Source organism: Mchenga conophoros, linkage group LG17 (genome assembly GCF_057382185.1).
Source record: "Mchenga conophoros isolate Kocher_MC1m ecotype Shallow Benthic linkage group LG17, M_conophoros_male_GT1.1, whole genome shotgun sequence".
In the NCBI taxonomy this organism is placed as follows: domain Eukaryota; kingdom Metazoa; phylum Chordata; class Actinopteri; order Cichliformes; family Cichlidae; genus Mchenga; species Mchenga conophoros.
In genome coordinates this window covers 34,176,063-34,201,783 of record NC_140542.1, presented here as the reverse complement: position 1 = coordinate 34,201,783, position 25,721 = coordinate 34,176,063, and the positions used below count along the sequence as shown (strand labels likewise).

At 40.3% G+C, this 25,721-nt stretch overlaps 1 protein-coding gene across 4 annotated transcripts in view; it reads right to left on the bottom strand.

Moving 5' to 3' along the window:
• dock4b (dedicator of cytokinesis 4b) overlaps positions 1-25,721 on the bottom strand; it is a 138,162-nt gene that overhangs the window by 6,560 nt on the left and 105,881 nt on the right. For 2 of the 4 annotated variants that reach the window (XM_085250946.1, XM_085250948.1), the window contains 13 exons: positions 22,250-22,416; positions 20,154-20,240; positions 18,875-19,051; positions 15,445-15,528; positions 15,208-15,327; positions 14,679-14,800; positions 14,011-14,028; positions 13,650-13,761; positions 12,050-12,131; positions 10,706-10,815; positions 7,068-7,140; positions 3,783-3,899; positions 2,966-3,027 (listed from right to left, as the gene is read on the bottom strand). In XM_085250946.1, the coding sequence (XP_085107072.1) occupies positions 2,966-3,027; positions 3,783-3,899; positions 7,068-7,140; positions 10,706-10,815; positions 12,050-12,131; positions 13,650-13,761; positions 14,011-14,028; positions 14,679-14,800; positions 15,208-15,327; positions 15,445-15,528; positions 18,875-19,051; positions 20,154-20,240; positions 22,250-22,416 (1,331 nt within the window). The remainder of the gene's footprint in view (positions 1-2,965; positions 3,028-3,782; positions 3,900-7,067; positions 7,141-10,705; positions 10,816-12,049; positions 12,132-13,649; positions 13,762-14,010; positions 14,029-14,678; positions 14,801-15,207; positions 15,328-15,444; positions 15,529-18,874; positions 19,052-20,153; positions 20,241-22,249; positions 22,417-25,721) is intronic. The other 2 variants (XM_085250949.1, XM_085250947.1) reach the window with 2 other exon arrangements.

The following is a 25,721-nucleotide window of genomic DNA, read 5'->3' as shown; positions in this document are numbered from 1 at the left end:
TCAGTAATAATGTGGTATTAAAATACGCCAAATGTTTTCCTTTTAAGCACATTTTGAAAATTGTCAACCAGTACTTTGTTTTCATCCTAATCTAAACTATCAGTCACACAAGGACGCGAAAGTGGGGGGAAAACTACTGGTGTCTATGTGGCAACTGCTTGCCAATGGCAACTGCGACGGTGACTGAGAGCGCTTGTTGTAAAGAGCTCAATTTTATAGCAGCAGCTATCCATGGTATCACATAACCGCATGCTAAAGACATTAATAGAATTTGAATTTTTATTATACAGTGAAATTACAATATCGTTATTTTTACATTCTCCATGATTCACAGTGCACCAAAACTTTGAAGCTGTAGGTCTTAATCCAGATGTTCTTTGGTCCTTTGTTAGCCTCCATGACCAGTATAGTGCTGGTCTACCAAGTTGTAACCAGGTCATTAATAGGCGAGTTAATTAATACCGTTGCTACACTATAAAAAACAAAACAGGTTAGCTGAAACGAAAGCGCCAATACTGCTGACAACCAATACATGTCATCGTCCCAGAATGCATTGTGTGCGCAAAAACATGGCCGCTTCCACAGCTCCAAAATAGTTTTAAAAAACAAAGATTTAATGAACAACGAAAAAATTGTAGTTATTCTCAAATATGTAGTATTTTTTATGTAGTGGAGATAATTTGATAATTTTAGAGTAACCTGTCATAATAGTCGGGGTTCCTTTTAAATTCACTGACAGATCACTCCATCTGGTTTTGCATATTTTTGACGAGCACGCAGAGTGACATCGTCGTAGAGCTTGAATTCTAACTCAGAGTATAACAGTTGGTTTCTACCAGGTGTAGAGTTACTTAATACACTGTATGCCCTCTAGCCAGTCCCATTTTTTTTGGACACTTTGGGACAGGTGTGACATGAAAGCTACAAAAACTTACATGAAACTACATGAAAACCATTAACAGTGCTGGAGCTGTTAATGGTTTCACTGAACAGTAATACAAAGCTCCCCCAGTCTCATGGCTGACACAGAGTAGAATAAAGACCCTGCAGCTGGTTAGCTAGAGGATACCAGTACGGGAAAAAGATCTCGAGGCTGCTGCTAAACGTCTGTCAGGCTGATTATGAATATGATTTCAACTTGCCGACAGATGAAGCTCAGTCGGACCGGGTCTTTCCCAGTTGGGCTCAGTCGGTGTTTACAGTGAGCAGATTAAGGGACAGCTTTACAAACAGTCTGTGCCAGCGGGGAAAAAAATAATTTTCTTTAAAAAAAACTCTTGGTGTTAAAAAGCTACTGTTGGGATTTACTAAGTGTAAGCCTTGGGACTGAAAGGCATGGACACAGGTATTTTTGCAGCTAATGTTATTGCATTCGTGCCCCAAATGATCCATCCACCTAAAAAAAAAAAAATCGAGTCTTTTTAAATTCTCTTGTACATAAAAACTCAGTTGGTGAGATTTTGCTTATGATAAAAGAATTGTAGCTGAGATGGAACAATCCAGATACATTTTTATTTCACATCATTAGCATAACAATAAAAATACCAATACTTTCATTTTTACTTTTTTCTGTCCAAAATTATTCATGCCTCTCATTTCTTCAGTATCAGGGAAATTGCCGTTGACAGCACAGATATTTTCGCACACCCAGACTGTGCTCCGGATTTCTCTACAGGCAAAAAAACTAAGCTATGTCGATTTCTAGAGCATTTCTGGGAGCTATAAACTGAAGGGAGTTGGTAGAAACATTGTCAGCTCATGGTCCCATGGTTTTTCAACAAATGGGCCTGGAAACCTTGCAAAAGTGAGTAGAATCGTGAAACAGGACCAGTATATAAAGCTTCTCAACAAAAATACGAAGGAGTTTTCCAAAAAACCTGCTCTAGGGCAGCAAGAACTAACAACCATGTTCATGCCAACGAACTCAAAAAAACATTAAAGACCTCGAGAAGGTGGTTAAAGAGAAGTTGGCTAAAACCCCTGTGGTGACAGGAACAATGTGATCATCTACAAGAAGTATTTGGAGGAATAATCGGAACTGTATACTAAGAAAGGGTATGAATAATTCTGGAGTATCAAATACTAAAAGTTATTAAGTACAATGGTTAACAAAATTCTTAGACCTTACCTGTGATAAAAACAAAACAAATATTTTCAAAATCTGTCAAAAACATGTTTAAAATTAAAAATGACATTTTTATTTATTGGGCAAATAAACTGAATTCCTATTTTTACAAATTTGAGCTATCCCACTCAAGTTCTCCGAGGAGTCAGATATTAATCAAGCGTAACATTCAACCATCAAACTATTTTTTTGGTTAAAGATTCTAAGTAAATAACTGCAATTTGGCATTCTAATCAAAAATTAATGCGCTTTCCTATTTTTCCTGCTTTTTTTTGGTAAAACACTCCATTTAAAATTAGATGGATAAAAAATGTCATATTTTAGTATTCAAAGTATCACTTTGATTAAAAATGTGAATAGTGGTTGATTTAAAAACCATAAACTGGGGGTTGGTCTAATAAATTTGTTAAGCACTGAAAATTGATCATTCATGTGACTGTACTTCCTAAAACCTTATGTCACCTTCTTGTATTATTGTGCAAGAAAACATTTCAAAAAACATAAAAAATAGGAAGAAATAAAATCTAAAAAAAAAAAAACCCAAAAAAAACCAAGATTGGTATTTGTGGAAATTTCGCTTTCAGAGCATTTTTTCTTAAACCCTGGACAGTCGTAAAGTGTTTTCGTCTGAATGGGTTGTTAAGTTTGTTGTATAGCAGACTGCCTCTGCTCCTCTCTGACCGTCGAATACTGTAATCCGGTGTTTAGGTGTGTCTTATCCTGCCCTATTGAGTTTCAGCTACAGTAGTTGTTAACACTATGACCAGCTTAAGCAGGGTCAGGCTGTCTCAGCAAAGTAAGGAGAAACGTAAAAAAGAAAAGGAAAAAAAAGGAACTAACCTTTTGCGGTGATCTGGATGTGGGAACAGGAGACTGTGACCTCATGTTTTTAGCCGAGGAGCCTGGCAGATGAGAGAGAGAGAGAGGGGTAAAATAAAAATTAGAGAAGTGTTTTCTTCCATTCACAAGGATGACACAGCATGAGTCACGCAAACATACACACTTGGAGCAAAGAGGGGGCAGTGGCTTAAAGCGTCAATGAGTCAAAATAAGTGCTGATGTGCTGCAGGTCCTTTGGACTGCCTTAAGCTGTTTTTACATCCAACAGCTGTTACTGCACTATGCAGAGAGGGCAGAAAAAGAAAAACACTCCATCTGCTTATTATGCTGCTGGGCAGTGCAATACATCAGGAAACACCAGGGAATAAGTCAACACGGGTGCATCTTTAAATAAGTAAATAACTAAAAGAGAGTTTGAGCTGTTGGTGGGGGGAAAACTGTTGTTGAAATGTAATGACATGCATTTGTCAAGGGGATTGAAAGAAAAAAAAACAGAAAAAAAACAAGAAACTTGGAATTGACTGGAATTTTAATTGGCATTAACTTCAGCCATCTAGAAATTCCACAGAGAGTTCCACACTTGTTCACACGTGAACCAAACATCTTACAGAGGGAAATATCAGCAACTGAAGACTGTTAGTGAAGGAAATGCTGCTGCCACTGTAAGAGCAGAAGGACAGGAAACAGTGCCTCAGATGGAAAATGCTTTAGTAAGAAAAAGCGGTGTAAGCAACGGGTGTCAAAAGTCAGACTGGAAAATTAGTACCATTCGTCACTGGAGCACTTTCTTGGATCAGCTTTTTTTTTTTCCTTTTACCTGAGTACGGTGGCCTAGGAGGTACAGGAGGGCATAGCATTCTGCCACCAGAGTCAGAGGAGTGTGGCATACCCTCTTTGACACTGTCTAGGCTCCAACTACTGGGAGCGGGCCTCACTTTAGAGTACACAAAAACATGACATGTCACATGACAAGGTATGGGTTACACAGGATAACATGAGAACACAGTGAAATGTTGCACATTTAAATGGATGGTATGATTGTTGACAACATATTGAGTGCGATCTGATGACGACCACAAGTTAAACTGCAAAGTGTTTGCTGAGTTTAGAGCACAGAGACAATTTCAACCATTTAAAGATCCCAAAAGAAGAAATTATCAATCAGCTGCTTGTGATGAGCGATCAGATGCAACATGACTTCCATCTGCCAAAATAGAACAGTTTGGATTATTACACATGACAGAATTCACTCCTCATCATTTCTACGGGGGATGGAAAAATGTGATGCCACATACTTCAGGATTTAGCAAATCCTCCATGAGAGACTCATGACATTTGCAAGGGTTGTTGCTCATAACAAGTCCTGATTAGGCAATTTTTTTCAGAGTTTTTGATTGGTCTAAAATTATCCCAAAAAAGCTGTGTTTTGAACTCTGATTGTTGTTTATCTAGTGTTCTGTTTTAAGAAGCTTGTGGCCAGCCAGCTTCAAAATGGCATTGCCACTTTTTTTGGGGTCTGGCCTTCTTTTGTTGCCACACTGAATTACCTCCAGCCTTTTGAAAGCTTCACTGTCTTCAACTGACCAAATGCAATCTAGTGATAATTTCTGGTGCGTCCTGTATAATTGTGATTGTGCTGATTGCACATGTTGGCATCAAAAATGTTTGAAATCTTAGCCTAAAAATCAAAAACCTTATCAGAATGAAATAGATCTGCTTTAGTCACATCTTGACCGCTTGCAGGGCTCCTGTTATTTTTAGATCCTCTCCTGACCACTTGCACACGTCCATCTGTGATTTCACCATGGACCTCTAACTTGATACTTGCTGTATCAAACTGACTCAAACTTCATGTTGAAAAATCATGTCTTCAACCCAGAAACCAAAGAGAAATCTTCAATGAAATAGTCCCCATAGCCCTAGTCTGAAAGCAGCTTGGGCAATGTTTAGAAACACAACCAGGAGCATGCTTGCTCAACATTTACTGAGTTGTGCACTCTGAATTTGTCATCTGGGGTCAGAATGCAAACAAAGTTCTTCTTTAATGTCTGGAGGCATTTGAGTTAGATCATTCACTAACTTTGCATTAAAGGGTAACCTTGGGGCAGATTTACTAAGGCATTTTGCCAGTACAAACTGGGTTTTTGCTGTCGGTGCGTTGTGAGTGAGTACTTAGGTCACAGTTTCGAAAGTTGTGGTAGGCCTCAACTCAACTCTGGACTCAACTACTGAGCAGCCCTTTAACAAAAAATAAAGCAAAACAATATTCCTCTAATTTTACATTATAAACAACACTTTCCAGAGTCAGAAATAAAGGTTCATCGCGGATAATGCCACTTGTTCACTCGCAGGTTTCGTGTTAATTCTAACACCTTTTACTACGTTATGTGCCTGTAGGTGTCTCGACACCATATTGTGCATCTCTCGCTGCATTATTTACAGATCACAGCTGAATCACATGGAAAGGTGTGCGTTTGTGTGCAAGTCACAAGGAAGCTACCGCATCCCCGCTCTTTACTCTTTTTTTTAAGGTGCATTTTCTGCAAATCCTCAATAATTATATAAAGGAACTGCTCTGAGAGTTGTTCTTTTTTATTTTGCTGCAAGAAACGGCAATAACTGTTTAAGTATTTTGAAATTATAATTGAGGCTGTTAACATTCTGCCTCAAATGGAAGGTATACCCAGAAAATACAAGACATGTGCATCTCCCTTTATCTGTGCTGAGCTAAATCACAACGAGTGGGCCGAACTAATCCATATGCGCTCGTACAGGAATGTCACATGTGTCCATCAGTACTGTAGGGATAGTACCTGCTCTTTTTTTCACTCTTTCAGAATGATGGATTAGAAAACGCTATAATCTAGTCTGTGTGTATGTGAGTGTTTATGTGTGTGTTTGTATCTCGAGGCCAGAAGCAGTTGTGTGGAAACAAATAAAAATGCCTTCAGTCAATCTGTGGCCAAACTGTGACACACACATACCGCATGTCTGGACAGATAAAATGCTACTCTGTACAGTAGCATAAGCATCAATGGAGAGAGCTTTGTGTGTGTGTATGATTGGGGTTTGTGCTTATTTTGTAAAACACAAGCAAGATTTTAGAAATCACTAAATTTCAGACAGCACAGAGATGTTTCCAAAAAACAAAGGCGCGGAAATAGTGGGATAGTTTTTCGTTACCTCCGCCAAGATTTTCTGTTTGCTATTGTTTGTCTGTGTGCAATTCTGTCTGTCAACAAAATAGCGCAAAAACTTTCTGAATGAATCCCGATAAAACTTTGTAGTGGGGGAGAGTGAGGTCACATTAACGATCCATTAAAATTTGGTTTACATCCACTAAGGTCTTTGAGGTCAATTTAATGGTTAATTGGTTGAAAATTGACAAAAATCTTATCAATTACATCACATTTGACCTCTGCCCTCTCCATATATTATTATATATGACCTCCCATATTATTGATCTGTGATAATAATGCTATATAGAGCGATTTAAAGCTATGTTTCATACTGCCATTGTTTGTATTGACAGCATATAGGGAATGATATATAGGGATTCTAAATATTACATTAGTTTGGAACTCTGACTTTGTCTTCAAGGTTAAATGATATATGAGAATTCTAAATGTCACATTATAGTTTGCATCCAAATATCATGTCACCTTTGACCTCTGACCTCACTTTCATATTTCATATCTGTCTTTCTTTCAAGTTGGCCCTAAAATCTGTCTCTTTAAAGCAGGTTTTGTTAAGAGAAAGAATGAGCTGCCTAGTTAGTTACTTAATAGGTACATTACCCATTACCTGCTCCTGCATTATAATAAAGCTTAGTTTGAAAGGACAGAATCATAAAGTGAAGAACATTTAGCTCTTTTCAGCTGTCGTTGTGTTTTCTAAAATGCCCTGTTTTAATTTTTGTTGCGTTGCATCTCAGGGCCACCATAGAATCAGAAATAAACCATTTCTGAATCGACAATAAGAAACAGAGCATCAAAAAATGTGTTTAATGCAAAAGAGCGACTACGTGAGATAGCATCGTTTCCCTGGAAGGAGAGGGAACACTTGAAGGACATAAGAAATATGTTAAACAAAGTGTTTTTACCTTTATCTGGCGCTGAGAGGTTGGGGTCACTCCTCGGTAAAGTGGTATCGCCTATCTGATGAGCAGGGGCTCTCTGCACAAGGAAGAAGTTGTCCAAATTATTGTCTAGCACATACTGCACAGAATTGTATTTGTAACAGAATCACTGACCTGAAAAGCAAAAAGCATTGGGACAAATTTAACAGAACAGGATAAAAGAAGAAGAGTAACGAAGAAAGGCTGCTGTGCGTGACCTTCATAGCAGAGATTTGGATTTTGCAGAAGTGGGTGAACCCTCTCCGCACCTTTCCATACCCCCCCAAAAAAGAAAACCTATAAATAAGGTACCTTATTCTTAGTCTCTTGCTCTAATTACAGTAAATGATACAAGCGATCAATGTCTCTAATAATCAATATTCCATTAGCAGCTAATAGCGAGTCTTTCATTGCTGTCAGGTTGGAAATAATTGTTCGCCTCCCTAACATCAATACCTCCAAACTTCAAATGACTCAACACAAACAGGGGGAAGAAAAACAGGTGAACAGTGACAGGCACTGACCGCAAGAGATGAATGGCCTTGAAAGGCAAACATTATTTTTCTCTTATCGTGGCTTTGTCACTGCAGATGGAGTGTGCGATTGTGTTACAGTCTGTCCTTCATCGAGAAAAGAAGCTGCAATATCATAGCGTTCGTGTCGGCTCTTGTTGTTGTTGTAGCATTAGTTGGCTGTAAAGGATTTTTATTTATTTTATCTTTCTTGCTAACAGGAAAAAAGTGAGCTGGACTGTTTGACTTTAATAAAACATGAGTAACATCAGCAGCTCTTGAAAAACTGCACTTCTATGCTACGAATAGCCTTACGGCGTGTGCCCTCATCCGGAAGCCTTTTTTTTTTGACAGTCACTCATTGAAATATATTGTACATTGCAAAGGTGACCTTGTTTTCTGCCCCAGTATGCACCTTACGTGTGGCTGCAGTGCTGGACAAATATAGACCCTGCTTCTTCTTTGCCTTTTTTGTTAAAATCAGGCAGCCACACACTTGGATGACAGGTTGTGCCATGAGCAGGACTAATAGCAAAAGAACCATCTGTAAGGGCCACAACTGAAAGAAAAATTACTATTCCTCCATTCATTACCCTCCTAAGAAAAAATAAATAAATAGCACACTCACTTCAGCCAAAACCACCAGTTTTGAGCGTGGCGTCTATTAAGTTAGGTAGCAGTGGTCAACCCTGCAGTGCTTCACAGTGTTCGGGAATGAAAAACAGCACCATAGCTGCTGAATTCAACCAAAAAACTGACCCAGAATTCAAGAGTGGAGTGATATAAGCTCCAGTAGATTATGTTATCGGTTTTCTCACCGCTGTAATCCTCAGCTTTTGCCCGCTGTTAGTGGCGCATGAAACGGGATTTCAAGCTCGGTGGCTGGATGCCTCTTGCCGAAAAATTCCCCCATCGGCACTGCAGCCTAGTTGTCATGTAAGTACACAGTGGCGCCGTTGACTTTATGAACCTAAACTTATTTTTTCAGATAGTTCATGCTGGATGTTCATGTTTTTCAAGTTAACACTGTGAGGTTGGGAACCTTCACTTTCAGACACAAGCCTTAATCTCCTCCCCTGTAACTCTGTAGCTATCTCTCGTTTACTTTTATAAATATGCCAACCTCCTTACTTGATACCTAATCCAAGTTTAATATAAGTATCTACCACTGTAATAGTATATACAACAATCTGGGATAACACTGTGATCACCTGCTCAATATTATGTTGGTCCCTGCCTTTGCCCTTACCTATTAAGGCATGGACTCCACTAGACCCCTGAAGGTATGCTGTGGTATCTGCACCGAGATGTTACAAACAGATCTTTTAAGTAGTACGTTGTGAGGTGGAGCCTCCATGGAACCAAATTGTTTGTCCAGCACAACACACAGATGCTTGATTGGACAACAAACCCGTGCTCCTCAAACCAATCCTCAACCATTTTTGCTTTGTGGCAATGTGCCTTATCCTACTGAAAGAGGCCACACCAATCAGGGAATACTGCTTCCATAAAATGATCTACAGCAGGGGTGGGCAATTCCAGGCCTCGAGGGCCGGTGTCCTGCGGGTTTTAGATCTCACCTTGGGTCAACACACCTGAATCACATGATTAGTTCGTTACCAGGCCTCTGGAGAACTTCAGGACGTGTTGAGGAGCTAATTTAGCCATTTAAATCAGCTGTGTTGGTTCAAGGATACATCTAAAACCTGCAGGGACACCGGCCCTCGAGGCCTGGAGTTGCCCACCCCTGATCTACACGGTCTGTGGCAATACTTATGGAGGTGGTACATGTCAAAGTAACATCCCCATGGATGGCAGGACCCAAAGTTTCCCAGCAGAACGTTGACCAAAGCATCACAAAGCCTCCACCATCTTGTCTTTTTCTCATAGTGCATCCTGGTGCCAGGTGTTCCCAAGATAAGCGACACACACGCAGGCAGCCATCCAACTAGACCACCTTCTTCCATTGTTCCGTGGTCCAGTTCTAATGTTCATGTGCCCACTGTTGTGTATTCTGACACCCTTCTATCAGCTTGTCTTTTAGATCAGACCACACAGGTTTGCCTTCACTCCCCATGTGCATCAGTGAAACTTGAGCACCCGTGACCCTGTCGTGGGTTACCCACTGTTCTTTCCTTTACCATTTTTAATAGACACTCACCACTGCAGATCAGGAACACCCAACAAGAGCTACAGTTTAGGAGATGCTCTGACCCACTCATCTAACATCACAACGTGGCTTCTGTTAAACTCACTCAAACTCCCTTACACTTGCCTATTTTCCTAACAGGTGCCATGATGAGTGTTATTCACTTCACGTGCCAGTGATCAGAGCGTTACGCTCTATCAGTTGATACAAAGAAGTATGGAAAAGGATACAAAAGGCACTAAATACAAAACAATGCTTTTACATAACTTTGAAAAAACAAAGTTATGTAATGTATCTTCTTGCGTTACCATTTCTTTTTCTCTAAAACAACCTAATACACTGCTTATGAAAGCCAGACCCTTTGCAAAAAGGGATGGGATTAGTCATTTATTATTTTGTGCAAACAGGCTGAACTGACAAGAAGAGACCTTCATGCAACACAAAGCGGAAAACAGTTCACAACTCCAGTGTCTCTATGCTCGCTTGTTAACAGTCACTGAGGTGTACTTCAAATTGAACATAACACTTGAAACGCATTCTAACAGGGAACACGAGGTATTATGACATATGCACTATAGCTATAAAAGGCGTATTTGAATGCCGTATTTGTAAGTGCAAATAAGATAAGATAAGATAGAACTTTATTAATCCCTTGGGTGGGTTCCTCTGGGAAATTCGATTTCCAAAAAGCACAGCACCGACAGAAGTTACAGAGTTACAGAATATTGTGTGTGTGTGTATGTGTATATATATATATATATATATATATATATATATATACACATGTATATATATATATATATATATATATATATATATACACACACATACACACACACACACACACACACAAATACAGAGACAAATATAAATAAAATATACGAAGGGGATAAATAGAATAAATAGAAATAAAAATAAAAATACAAGTGAATTGCACATTTCAAGTATTTGTGTGTGCTGACCTGTGCAGGATCGAGGGGGTTGGGGAAGATGGCACTGACCGGTCTCTCTCGTGGAGACAGACAGGCATTTTCTCTGGAATGCTTGTGTTTCTCTGCCATCTGAGGGGATCCTGGAATGGATGGCATGAGACATTAGAGCGGTAACAGACACACAGACGCACACACACACAAGTAAATACACAAACGCATAAGGGACCAAACGACAGCAAGGTGTTAGGCTATTACCCGCAAACACTGGCAATCAGGAAAGGCCAATCTCTCTTTCTCCCCCCAAGCCTCTCCACCGTTCTTTCAGCCTCACTACTTCCACAACATGATAAATGGCTTGGCCACTCCTACACACACACACACACTAACACACACACACACACACACCCTCCTCACTTCCTCACCTCCTCTGTTACACTGGACAATCACAACAGAGACATGTGCTGGAGTTCGACACTATAACATATGTAACACGCCAACGGAGACGAACACAAAAGCCCGCCCCCACACACATGTTGGTACGTTTCTGGGGGTTTTTTCACAGCACTTCTCCTCAGCTGCTGGAGCCATTGTATGGATGCTGATCCATTAGTGAATGTTACCGCACTTGGAAGGCTATCATATGAGCATGAAATGCCCATCGTTGGCTCTTATTCAGATAACACCACAGCAGCAATAATTCTCAACATGCTTTATGGGTAGACAGAGGGCACTTTTATAAGGGCGTCAGCCGCTGTCAGCACCTTGCCAAAGGGGAGTGTGTACGCTTCCATAAACGTCTTCATATATTCTTACTTTTTATGACGGGGATCACGCAAAACACATTGAGATGAGAGCAAGAGAAGGCATTAGACATTCAAAATGCACCGCAGAGGAGGCTTGGATGACACCGGCCTGGACAGGAGATTGTGCTGAAGTCCAAGAGGGATACTCAGCTAAAATGATCTCTTACTCTCTCTTGCATTTTCACTAGCTCCATGTTTCTTTCAACAGCATTTCTCTCAGCACTTTTTTTTCCTTTCCTTTTCTTTCTTTCTTTCTTTCTTTGGACTCATTTTGTATTCCTTCTATGTTTCAGGCTCGCACTATCCATTCAATGCTCCCTCCTCATTGTTCTCTTTTCTTCCCCCTGTCAACCTCCTCCGCATTTATCCCTAGCCATCATCTAACCTCTCGAACCTCACCAGACAGGATGCTGCGGTGTATTGAGAGAACATTGTGTCAGTGAAAGGTCAAAGGTTCAGACTGTCCAGCTGAATCTCTGTCTGCTTCCTCTGTGTGGATTGAAATATCAGCTAAAAGACTATTGTGTATAGTTTTTGTACAATAAGTGGTGTTGCTGAGTGCCAGACTCACCTCTGGCACTGGACGGGGCCGAGCTGGTGACGTTGGGCGAGGCAGAATGGTTGGAGCTGAGGCTCGAGGTAGATGGGCTGGGCTGCAGGTGGAAAAAACAAAAATGATGAGTACATCAATACCACCATCAAACTACAGAATATCATGAAAATTTATAATTAATACAATATACATCTACCAAAACAAAATCCCAGTTTGGTTGGCTTATACTGGACATGCTTGGTTTCTAATCTAGTTTGTGCAAAGCTGAGCATCTATTATAAGTTTTGTCTGTAACATTTACCTTTTTCTCAGTAAGTAGAAAAAAAAAAACAGTACTAAGCAACAGTGGAATAAAGAAGTTATCATTAAAGTGCACTTCCTCAACTGTCCACTTGAGGTGGCTTTCAGAAGATACTCAGTCCCGTAGATGGCGATGTTAAAATGCCCAACTTCACTTGAAGAATTTGTATAGTTGCTGCCTAGCACAGAAAAGGCTGTGGCAGTTTTGCTAACTCATCTGTTTAAATTTTATTAAGGCTTAAAAGTATTCATTCCTGGAGATGTGGCCACTTTGTTTACTCAGTATGTGATGACACAGGCTGCTTTACTGCTAGTTGTTTGCTTATAAGTGCGCCCCAGGGCAGCTGTGGCTACAATGTAGCTTGTTATCGCCAGTGTGTGAATGTGTGTGTGAATGGGTGAATGACTGAATGTAGTGTAAAGTGCTTTGGGGTCCTTAAGGACTAGAAAAGCGCTATACAAATGCAGGCCATTTACCATTTATCAGCAGGAAAAGCTGTAAAAGTTATGAAGTCTAAAGTTTATGCCCTCTTTCACATTTTTCAAAGATGTCCAGTCGGTTGGATTGGAATCTCTGGCAGGTCAGCTCTGGCCCTTGGGCCTTATGTTTGAAAACCGTGCTCTAAGAACCCGTTCTTTTATTATTTATTGGTTTGTTACATAGCATTAATTTGCATTCACATGTGTGATGCTCTTTTGCAGTGTGTGGATACACCTTGCTAACTAAATATAGTAACATCTGACTGAAACAAAATAGTGATGGCCATTTTCAATCAATTAAAAAACGAAAACAATATATTTCTAAATTATGATTCGTCCAACTTTTACTAAATTCTACCTGCTCTGTAAACTTAAGAAAAAAAGAAGCACAAACTAACTCTTTGTAACAGCTTCAGTCACATCCCTGACAACATTTTTTTTCCCTCCCGTGTTTTCCCCTCTTCCTGTTATTCCAAGCCTGCCAGGTGCGGGAGACAGCCTGCCAGGAGTTGTCGGCAGCTTTCTGAATTGGCCAAATCTAGTTTAGATTAGACTCCAGCGGGGCTCCCCGGACGGGCCCACACAAAGCACTATGTCCTTATTTGATATAATCATGACAATTTGCACGGACAGACTGCGTTTCACACGAGCAAGAGTGGAAGATAGAGAGAAAAAGGGTCAGAGGAGAAATAGCAGTGAAATAGAGTGAGAGTGGATTAAAAAGCATTGCAAGTGAAATCTGAAGGGAGGAGGAGGGCAAATGCTGGGATATAGACTCAATCTACTAGGTTAAGTGCCTTTGTGTGGGCGTGTAGGCAAAGGCACAAAGGGAGACTACCTGCATGTTGAAGACTTCATCCGAGCTCTCCGATTGCCCTGTGATGTTACTGACTTCATTGGAGGCTTGAGATGACAGAGAGGACGAGGAGTAACGGTTCACCGCAGGGTAGCTGAAGAGGCTAAAGGCGAAAGAGAGAGGGTTATGATGGTTTACAATACAAAGGGTGAAGTTTCATACTATTATACATGATTAGATTTAAAAGTGGTTCACTCACCAAAGATTCAGCAGCAGTAAGGCCAATAAAAAGAAAAAAAAAATAGACAAACAGAGAAACAGAAAATACCAGATTAGAAGGCAACTGATTCATCAATCACAGCATTCCATCATGCTGCCAAAAGGCACAAGAAAGAGATGTGACCTGGTTCTTCGTTGGAAACTGGAAAATAGAAAAAAAAGGAAAAAAGAAATCAGAACTCAACAAGCAAAAATACGAAATGTCACAGGGAGATTGAGGTGATGTGTGCGTCTCCATCTTTCTTGTGTGTGGCTGTGCCCCGCGGGATCAGACTCTGGAGGCAGAATGTCGCAGGTAGACGAAGTGGCAGGGTCACTGAACACATCAAAACACACACGGATGCATGCACGCACACACACACACACAGTCTGCCTGCTGGCCCGACAGCAGCCACACAGAAAACATCCCTGTGGGTGCCAGCCAGCCACCCACACCTATTGTACTGAGCTAAGCCAGTAAAGAACTGAAGGAGGAAGAGAGAAAAGGCAGAGAGCATGACGTTCGAGGTGAGATGGAAACACAAAAAGAAAAAGAAAGTAAGATGCGAACAAAGGTCTGCACTGAAGGGTAGCGCTTATAGACCGAGTAAAGGAAGGTGAGAGAATACGAAGGAGAAATTTTATGCACTCCAGAGATGGAAGTTAAAGATCTTTTTGGGTGACTTGGCATAATAAACCAGAGAAGTAATTGACATTGAAAAGCAATACGTTTTCCTCACTTGTTAATTTAATTAGCTGAGAAAGACAGAGACATACGCGTAAAGCTACGGAAATTAAGAAAAGAGCCGTCACCTCCGCCTGGCAACTCCTCTGCCGCCATCTGGGCTAATGATGCTGGGCACGGAGTTCCTGCACGTCCGCGGGCTTCCGTTGGTGAAGTGCACCGGACTCGCACGCACATACGCTGGAAACTCCTGGGGTTTTTTTTAAATTGGGAGGGGGAGAAAGTGCACATGATTAAATGCTTCTTTGTGCCAGCGTGAGGTATATAAATAAAACACACAACATGTAGATGAAGGCAGTTTGTTTAATGAGGGGTGGTTTTCCCCTTTAGAGGAATAAAGGGGTCATTTACTCAGAATTCTTAGCACAGCAGTCAGTTTCTATTGTCACATTCACTGTTTGTTTCCATTAAGGCTCGAAGACTCTGATAAGTAATTTGAGGAAAATAAAGGAACACATGTTAGACAGCTTTAATCATCCTTACACATGAATGACATCCATTAGGTAAACGAACCTCTGTTTAACATAAAATCAGAATCTATCATTGAGTTACACATGTACAGCATTTTAAAAAGCTTTCTTTAAAGTCGATGCCTACCTGTATGCCTAGACTGGACTTCATGAGATGAAACTGGTCAACTAACTTCTTGTGCAGGGGTCTCATATCTTGAGGAACAAACTTCTCATGCACCGCGAGGCCATACTCCAATATATGTGCCTGCAGGACAAACAGAAAAAAGTGCACAATAACTGAAAGTCAAATTTAGGTGATAAAAATGATTCATCTTGTCTTTGCATTTAAAAAGACATCATGAGCTCAAGTGATGTTTCCAACCTGCTCGAACATGAGCTCTCTCAGTCGCCCGATCTTCTCTCCGTCCTCGGGGTGATTCATAATGTAGTCCTTCACGAAAAAGGCCTGCACAGAGGCAAAAATGCAGAACATCTGTTATGTATGCCCTGGGAGCTGAAGCAGCGGGCTTTTTTTCCCCTCTCCACAGCAGTGCTACCTGAATTGCAGCCTGCCTGACACAGCGAATTAGTGTCCACACAGCTATTTGTTGAGTACTTTCCATTTAAAATGTTCACAAAAACTGAGAAAAATTTGAGTTAAAAAAAAATTCACATCCTACTAAAATGCAGGGTTGAAAAGTCCTGTCTGGCAAATTTGTGTTGCAATATTAATATCAGGTTCAGTGGGCAGAATTAAAGTACATAGTGGCTAAAAATAGAAGGCGAAAAATACAGTGCCAAATGGATGTTAGTGAAATCAAAGCATTGATTTTGCTTTGATTTAAGAGCCAATTTGGTCTGCGATTTTAAAAGCCCCTTTCATTCGTGTCATTGTGCTCTGCTAGAGATCATGTCTCTTTAGAAACATCATCCTTCTTGATTGTGGCTTGCAGACTGTGCTTTCTATTCACTTTCCCAGACACTGCCTTCAAAAAAGAAAAAGAAAAAAAGACTTAAAGGAGAAACTGATAAGATGAAAAATGCCCTGGTCTGCTTTGAATGATGATAACTGTTTTTTTTTGCTTTTGCTTTTTTTTTTTTTTTTTTTTTTTTTTGGGGGGGGGGGGGGGGGGGGGGGGGTTGTCACTTTCATACATTAAATGCAAGATCTTTCCTGCTTACAATGCCATCAACACTTGCAGTCTGTCTACAGATTATGTTAAATCCCTTTCAATCTGCATCAGAGTACACAAAGCGAGGGAGAACCGATGAAAAGGCCCACCTCACAATCTGCTTATGAATCTGCCGCACACTCACACACAAAAAAACCCCAAAAGAAAACGAGACTGAAAGGTAAGGAGGAGTTCACTAAAAAGATCAGCACGGCTCCTCTCTCAAGGACACAGCTGTCTATCTCCAACGAGACACTTAAGAGAAGAGAAGCTGAAGGCTGCTTCAGACATATGCACTCCCAAACACACACATAGATGTCTATCAAAGGATGCATGCGGCTTGCAGACTATGAAACTTCAATAAAATAAGGAACCTTATTATTCCAGACAGGCATCCTCAGATCTTTATCAAGATGGCATAAATTAGTATGTGGTGGATATAATATTCCCTCTTATTAAACTGTGAAACAGAAAAAAAAAAAAAAATCTTATTGCATAAACATTATTACTCTATGGTGAGGTGGGACGCTCAAAGAGAGAAGTACTGAGTTTCACCAGGAATTCTATACAAGACCCCCAAAAACGGCATCAAAAAACTAATCAATAATTTTCTACAAATGATGGAAATTTCTCGTCGGGCTGCAGGGAGTGAGACCTCACCGTGGAGTGGCTCAGTTAATCATTAGAAAAGTCCAATTAGAGACGGAATGCTGAGGGGAGGGGGGGAATAAATCAGACAGCATTCCCCCTCAAGGGTTTCAACTCAAACTGCAGCAATAAATCTGAATATTAATAACGACAATTTCTCCTTCATTTGGAGCCGAGCAAACCTCCACAGCTGTCAATCGGCATTACGCGGGTAAATTAATAGATTTATAGATGCAGTCTGTTGGGCACCGCATGATATATTCTGCCAAGAAAAATGAGCTGCTGATATTGGTGCCAATGTGTCTGCTGCAGAAAAAAAATTAAAAAATAAAACAAAACAAAACAAAAAAGGTCAAATCTGTGTCAGGCTCATGTGGTATGATCACATTCTGTTATTTATGTAAAAATATAAATTACAAAAGATTTGAAGGAGACGCTGGTCAGTGTTTACCCAGAGGAACAACATCTCTATGCATATCAATATTTACCTAACCTTGTAAACAATGTGTAAAACGGGAGGAAATATTTTGTAAGTTGCAACATTTTATACAGATTTTTTTTGGTTTTCAGCAAAATAGTGGCAGCAAAGATAAAAAGCACTTCTAAAATGCTTATTTTTGGGCTCTTATCGGCGTCCTACAACCCTTAATAGGGTACTTGTACTGAGGACATGCGCTTCACTCACAAGCACACACATACAGTATATGTTCCACAGAACACACATGCATTGTCACAGCGGTTGCTATGCGACACAGAGAAGGCAGCCGAGTCCACTCAATTTGTGGAGAACAAAAAAAAAAAAATCTTTATTTCTTCTTTTCTAGTCTTCTTTCTTTTGAATTGAGCTCCTAATGGTTAAAGTGTCTCCACTCAAGGAGCATTTAAAAAAAGCAGCAGTAAATGGAGCTCTCGATGAAATTGCCCATATTTCAACTTTCCATACCAATCTGTTACCACTTCATCATATAAATACTATAAGTTTGTGTGATTGGAAGATATGACTAGGAAGATTTTTGCACTTTATTAATCTGGCGCTCTGCCTCTTTAAGAATTCGGCTTGGTATATAATTAGCTAAACTTGGTGGATGTCACCAGAAGGGTTAGGTAATGAGGTAAAGTTGCGAGTTGTACACCCACACTGATTGAGATTCTTAGAATCTTTACTAATGACTGTAGCACTATAAAGAACTGGCATTATGTCTCTGCCAAATAAAGTATTGGTGCTGTAATCTCCATGCATGCTAATAAGCTGTTCCGGAGCCTATGCTAGCTAATCTAGCTGTGGTTGTTACTCATTTTTTCACAGATAAAGCTTAAAGCACAGCCATGAACATAGCGGCAAAAATGCTAACATTAAGCTAAGTACACCACCAATTTGGTCCTGTGTTTGGTGTTACATTGACGATGTTCCCATCTAGTTTTACTTAAACACATTTTAGCAATTGTTCTCTCTGCAATACATACTTGCTTCAAAATACACGAGCGGCGTATTTATATATAATTTGTTAGAGAACATTGTGAAAATTATTTTTAGGGCATTAAAATTCAGTAATTTGCAAACATGGCAACTTCTTTCCAAGTTTTAGGACTACATTAGCCATCTAATCCCTGAAACTCCTTCCATTCTTCTATCTAACATTATTTGACCTCCCGCCTCTTTTCCCCCCACATCCACCTTATCATTCTATCTGACCAAAAAAATCCCCCCCACCGACCTATTCCTACACTACCCATCCATCTTGTTTTCCCACTTCCGCCCCCTCCAGTTTTCCACTCATCCATCTATTTGGTCAAGCCATCATCCAGCCATCAATGCATCCATCCATCCATCTGTTCATCCGCTCCACCCCTCCACAAAACACTTTCTGTCCATACATCTCTCCATTTTAAGCCACCTTCATGCATCATTAGGTAATCCATATGTCACTGCCTCTCATTCCTGCTTAGGTCTCTAAAATCCTCCAACCTTATCCTCCAGCAAGCCATTCATACCTCTTGGTAGCGGGCCAGTCCCCCGTTGACTGCGGCGTCGATGACCCCGTTGAGGCACATGGTGAGAGGGTTGATGTTCTGCATCTGCCGGCTCTGACACTGGGAGATCAATGTGCGCAACTGCAAGTTCTTGTTCTCGATCACCTCAATCGCATTCTCCAGTGGGCTTACCTCCACCTGTACACATGAAGGATGAAGAAACATTTTGTAGCTTTTTATATGAAGCTCTAAAGGGAGCTTTACAAATAATATCTGGAAGCTAAAATATCTATAAGGTATTTGAGTAATGTGGGAATTTTAGAGGGTCTGCTAAATAATAAATGCTACTGAGGTCCTTTATAGTGAAAGGTGAGGCAGTTTAAAACATATTAGGTTCTACAAATCAGGATATTTCAGCTTGTAATACTTTAGTTTTGACCACTTTTTTGTCCCAGAACAGAGCTGTTTTTTCTCCTAAAATACAGCAATTTGAAAAGCTGCTTAAAAAAATACAATGTTGCCAAAATCATTTGGACCTTTTAAGTTGATATGGTAAAAGTTTTAGCACCAGCCTATTTACACATTATGTGGTTTACTTGACATCCAAAATGAGTCTTTTTAGAAGTAAACACTCGATACCAGCTTCTTGTTAAATTTGTTGGAAATGCTCTAAAGAGCCTTTTCAGTGAAAACTGCGCTCTGAGTGAGGCAGCTGCAAAGCTGGGTCAGTATCTTTAATTATATTTGTGCTATTTACCAAAAAACAAAAAACACCTACATGTATCAATTTATTAACCATTATTATAAAGAATTATTGTAGCAGCTTCATTTAAAACTAAGTACTATTTTTTTAAATATACATTAACATATGGACATTTTGTCACATACTCGTGAAGGCACAGTGAAATATTTTTTCCTTCATCCTGATTTCTTTTTCTGTATTTTTTCCTTCTCACACAAAGCTTAATCCTTTTGCTAATTGAGCTTTTGCCAGTCTCCATTTTAAATGCTACTGCACTCCACAGCCATCATAGAGTAACACTTTTAGCGTGACATCCAATCAAACCAATTGCGGAAACTGAACATCCAATAGCCCCAAACCTATGACTTAGGTCATGATTGCTGCTCAGTCTAATGACTTGGATCAATACTTGTGTATTGGCTGTCATTACTCTAAATTCCAACCTGCAGAATAATAAAAAAAAGAAAGTATCACTGTGTCCCTTGTGTCAAATGGCTGTGTGTTGTGTTTATGCTATGCTATGTTCACTGCTATTTCATCAGACTGGGACACACTCACCAGTTCTCTCTTTTCAACTTCAAACCAGCGGGAGATGCCTGGAAGACTCTGGATCAGAGTCAGAGTTGTCCTCTCCACCCACAGACTCTGCATTCACACAATACATCCATGAGCATTAGCTGATTGCTAAACATATAAAAAAAATCCATAAATACTTAGGCTTGCTGTACACATATCTTAGTGGCAGCACTGTTCAGGATTTAATTGTTGATCCACAGTTAAAGGAAAATATAAAAATGCCTACAACCCAAAAACACACTTTTACTCATATGTCATATGTCTAATATCCTCTCCAACAGTTATGCTGTCAGCCAGCATGCTTGTTATATTTCCAGCCTCTCAAAAGGTCATTAAGACAGCACGCAAGCTATGAAATTTTAATATTAACAGCAGGCTCTAAATATAATAGATTTATAATACAAGTGAAACAACACTATAGACATGTTACATATAGACGGCAAACAGTTATTTTATTTTATCTTTTTTTGGGGGGGGGGGTGTACTGTCCTGTACTTAGCACTAGAAACGTCCCTCCTTGTCAAGATCTACAGGCTTGCTATTACTTAATAAGAACAACAGCATGTTTAAGTGTCTACAGCCATGCTGGTTTTTAAAAACTGCTAGCATGCTAGTTTTTCTCGTGAACTGTAACCTCAATGCCACAATGATGTGTCATGCCAAATGCTAGTAATGGTGTTCTAAGTTGATCACAATCTGATGTGTAGTGGGCATGCTACCATGTTAGTTTAACATCTTGGTATACTAACTGGGGCTAAAGGGCAATTGAGTTATGGATATGTGATCCATGCATTTTTACTTTGGGCGGCACGGTGGTTAGCACTGTTGCCCACAGCAAGAAGGTCCTGAGTTCAATTGTGGTTAACTGGTAACTCTAAATTGCCCATAGTTGTGAATGCAGGTGCGAATGGTTGTCTGTGTCTATGTGTTAGCCCTGGCGACCTGTCCAGGGTGTTCAAAAATCGGTAATCCTTTCACAACTTTGGGGGCGTTTTTGTTCAGCTGACCCTTCTAAAGGCCTTCTAATGATCAAGATGCTAACACAGTATAGCTTCATTTATTTAGAGACAGTATCTTGCTCAAGGACACTCCAGCAAAGCAGATGAGCGCTGACATGCACTATTGATCCAGTGTCCTCAGGTTGAAGAAAGGTCTTCCGACGCACTGCACAACATTGCTGCCCTTTTATTGATTTTATGTTTTTTAAGGCCAAGAAATCCTCCTGAACAAGTCTTGAGGAAAAAAAAAAAGATAGAAAAAAAACATGCACTGCAGTTTAAGAGCAGGAAGTTGAAAGCAGAATCTCACATAAAAAAGCAATTTCTGTCATGCAGATAGAAACTTCAAGAAAAGCTTTCTTTCCTACTTCAGTTTATTACCATATCCTTCCTGCGGCATACTCTTGTCACAATGTCAAAGTTTATTATAGATATTATTTCCATCTAATAGTAAGGACCAGAAATATCCAGTCCTGATGGAAATATGATATCACGATTAAATTTGGCCAAATAGCCTTGATGGAAGTGAGATGAGAAGGCTGCATGAAGCGTGTGCATTAAAGCAGAATATTTATGACAATAATATCCGCGTCTGTGTGTCGGGTGTGCATATCTGTTTAGAGTGTGTGCATCTGCCTGACTGTTTGAGTGTGTGTAACTGCATCACGCTGTACAGGCTTCATTTGCACCAAGCAGTACACTGCTCTGACTAGTATCCGAGTTCCTGTGTATAATTACTGATACCGGAGTCACAATGAATAAAACATGCACTATACACAAAGTAATACCTGAGCACTGGTTCAAACTATCACTCCCTACATGGCCCATGATGGATGAACCGGGCAGAGAAGGAAGTAAACGAAGCAGTTTCGTATCAGTGAAAAATGTTAATTTTCAGAAATGTATGATTTTAACTTTTGAAATATTCATTAAAAAAAGACCTGTTTTCATAGCACATAACATTTTGCAGTGACTCCACATTCAGACTCATTTTTTTCCCTTTTTCTACTCAGCACTAATCCACAATCAATGGTTTGAAGAGAAGATAACCTTAGATAAATGCAGAGAAATTTTCTTTACCTTAAACTCATTCTCCTTGTCTTTGGTGCCCTTGTGAAAGGGCCGGTCATATCTGAACCTCCAGATGTGATTAAACTTGTAGAAGCTTTTGATGTTGTCAGGCACTCCATCTCTCTGTAGCACATCCTGACTGTCGGGGATGGGGGTTACAGCATAGATCTGTAGATCTGAAAGCCCCTGAAGTTAAGGAAAGTGCAAGAGAGAGTGACAAGGGAAAGCACTGCAGACTTAAATGGAAAGAAATCTTCAATGACCCGAATGCATATCGGAACAAAGACCTACATAGGCAAGAGCTCATGTGCATATCTTTAATCAAGATATTGGCCACACATTTTCTTGCATAGACTAATGCAGAGGTAGGGAACGTTAGTCCTAGAGAGCCGGTGTCCTGCAGGTTTTAGATCTCACCCTGGGACACCACATCTGACTCAAATGATTAGGTCATTATCAGGCCTCTGGAGAACTTCAAGAAATGTTGAGGAGGTAATTTAGCCATTTAAAGCAGCTGCGTTGGATCAAGGACACATCTAAAACCTGCAGGACCCGGCTCTCGAGGCCTGGAGTTCGCTACCCCTGGACTAATGCATAGTCAAGCCGGACCAACGTATCAGCTAGTTATTATCATCGGACAATATCAGCGATTTGCTGATATGTGTATCAGCATTTGTAACTGCTGATAAAGGAAATTTTTAAAAGATGAGACAGAAGAAACACCTTTCGACCATGTTGTAAGTGATGATGTTGCGTAGTTTGTCCACCAGAGGGCACTATGCAACTTCCATGTTGACAACACGTTTTTGAAACCATAAAGTTTAGTTTTAAACCTCTCAGGCTCAAATTAAACTTTTTGTTGCTAATGCACAACCAAGTCCTGCAGTGGTACTTCTGAGTAAAAAAAAAAAACTCATAAAATATGTATGTGGGGTAATCAGGATGTTAGTTTTTAACTGTTGCAAATCGGCAACGCCTGCCTCGAGAGGGTTAAAGCTGCATTGTCAAATTATTTCTAGAACAGACTCACTAATATCTTCACAAAATAACTGTGAGGAAAAACTTTTTACTTTTCAAAATCTGATATATCGGTCTATATATGAGTATGAGAAATTACAAATGTCGGTACGGCCTTAAAAATCCTATGTTAGTCAGGTTCTAATGCACAGTACATATCAAATTTTGTTCAAATTGTGTGTAATGTGTGTAATATATGTGTAAAACATGGTGAAGGTTCTGTCATTGTTTGGGAAACGCTTCAAAATTGATGCAATAAATGCAGAAAAGTACTGTGAGATTTTAAATCATCAATAACAAAACAACACCTGCTTGGCAACAATGTTTCAGCATGACAATGATCCCAAATACCCTGCAAATGCATTAAATGCATATCTGGATGGAGAAGTGCACAGTGGAGCACTATTAGTCATGGACTGGCCTCCCCAGATCAACATTATTAAAGCAGTGTGGGATCATCCTGACAGAATATGCAACAAAAAAGCATCAAACATCCAAAGAAGATCTTTATATGTCCTTCGAAAAGCCTGGTGAACTATTCCTGAAGACTACTTAAAGAAATGACAATAAAACGTGCCTAAGGGAGTTCAGGCTATGTTGAAGAATAAACGTGATCATAACGTGATCATACCACATATTGACTTCCAAGCTTGTTAGGATTATACAAGCTGTTTTTTTTTGCTTAATATGTTGTATTGTCATGTATGTTTCCCCATGTTTCAATAAATCGCAGCACCTACTTCCCCTTTTCCTGGCAGAATTAAAGGAAATGATGGGTGACTCAAAACTTTTGCCCAACACTGTAAAGCAAGAGGGAAAAATAAGTTTTTCTTTTGACTAGTATGAGAAAACATACAGTGAGACTTGACAACTTGAGCAGTGTAAAAAGGCAAGGAGTGAAAAGTGAGTTAAGTGTCTTTCAAAAATCCCCAGCCTCTCCTTTATTATGAGAAACCCTGCACTGATGAACAACTATATCAGAGAGAGGGAGGAGAGCTGACGCACATGAAATGCATGAGTGTTTGTATCAAGGATTTACAGATGGGTGAGCAATCAGAGAGACTATTGATTGGCCTAATGTGAGAACAACACAGCAGCTACTTCATTCAGACGTCACTTTGAGTGGGGCGTCTGCATAAAAGGTAGGCACATCGTACATAAACTATTCAAAAATGAAAAGTACATCTTAACTTGAGGCCATTTTCTAATCAGTTTACATTTTGATGTCACCCGCACACCTGGAATATTTCCTAACAGCAACTTTGAGGGCTGCAACACTACTGTGTTGACAAACTCTGCCAACCTCCAGACAGGAAGACATACAAACACCTGCCAAAATACTTTAAACCTTTTTGCGATTGTTCCTGCTACACTAAGACTGCAATTTGCCGCAGTGACAAAGACACACACACACACACACACACACACACACACACACACACACACACACACACACACACACACACACGCACACAGAAAGACAGACACCAGCCTCACTTTCATAGCTGGTAAACATGTCTATCTTCAGTCTGTTCTCTCTTTTACTGTTGTTTCCTTCAGTCTTTGTGTCACTATGTCATCAAGTCTGCCTGTTTTCTTCCCTCTTCTATCTAGGCCAGGGGTGCCCAATCCCGGTCCTCGAGAGCTACCGTCCTGCAGCTTTTAGATGCATCCTTGTTCCCACACACCCGAATCAAATGAATGGCTTGTTATCAGGCCTTTGCCAAACACGATGGCATGCTGAAGAGGTAATCAAACCATTTGATTCAGCTGTGTTGGAGTAGGGATGCATCTAAAAGCTGCAGGATAGTAGCTCTCGAGGACTGGGATTGGGCAGCCCTGATCTAGGCCAACAGTTGTCCCTTACATTGGTGTGAATAATTAAAAAGTCCCACATACTATAGGAGTGAATCTGAACACTGCATGGAAATGAGAAAAATGAAGGGAGCTTGAGCTTAGGTTAGTTGATTTGTACCTGGTCCCTGGTAGGAACATGGCTTAGTTGTTGTGTTTAAGGAAATGCAACACCTTAGTGCAGGGGTCCCCAATCCCAGTCCACGAGGGCTGGTGTCCCTGCAGGTTTTAGATGTGTCCTTGATCCATCACAGCTGATTTAAATGGATAAATGACCTTCTCAACATGTCTTGAAGTTCTCCAGAGGCCTGGTAATGAACTAATCATGTGATTCAGGTGTGTTGACCCAGGGTGAGATCTAAAACCTGCAGGGACACCGGCCCTCGTGGACTGGGATTGGGGACCTCTGCCTTAGTGTGTCTGATTGTGATTTGTATTAAATTTTGTATACTGCATGCAATTTGCAGCACTGTATGTTTGCGTGATAGCATGTGCCTCATGTCGCCTGCAGGGCAATTGTGTACATGTATACACGAGGCTAGCTGAGCCTCCCTGGCAGCACAGTACACATGCATATGCAGTCGGTTTAGTCCCCACGTCCAAGACTGTA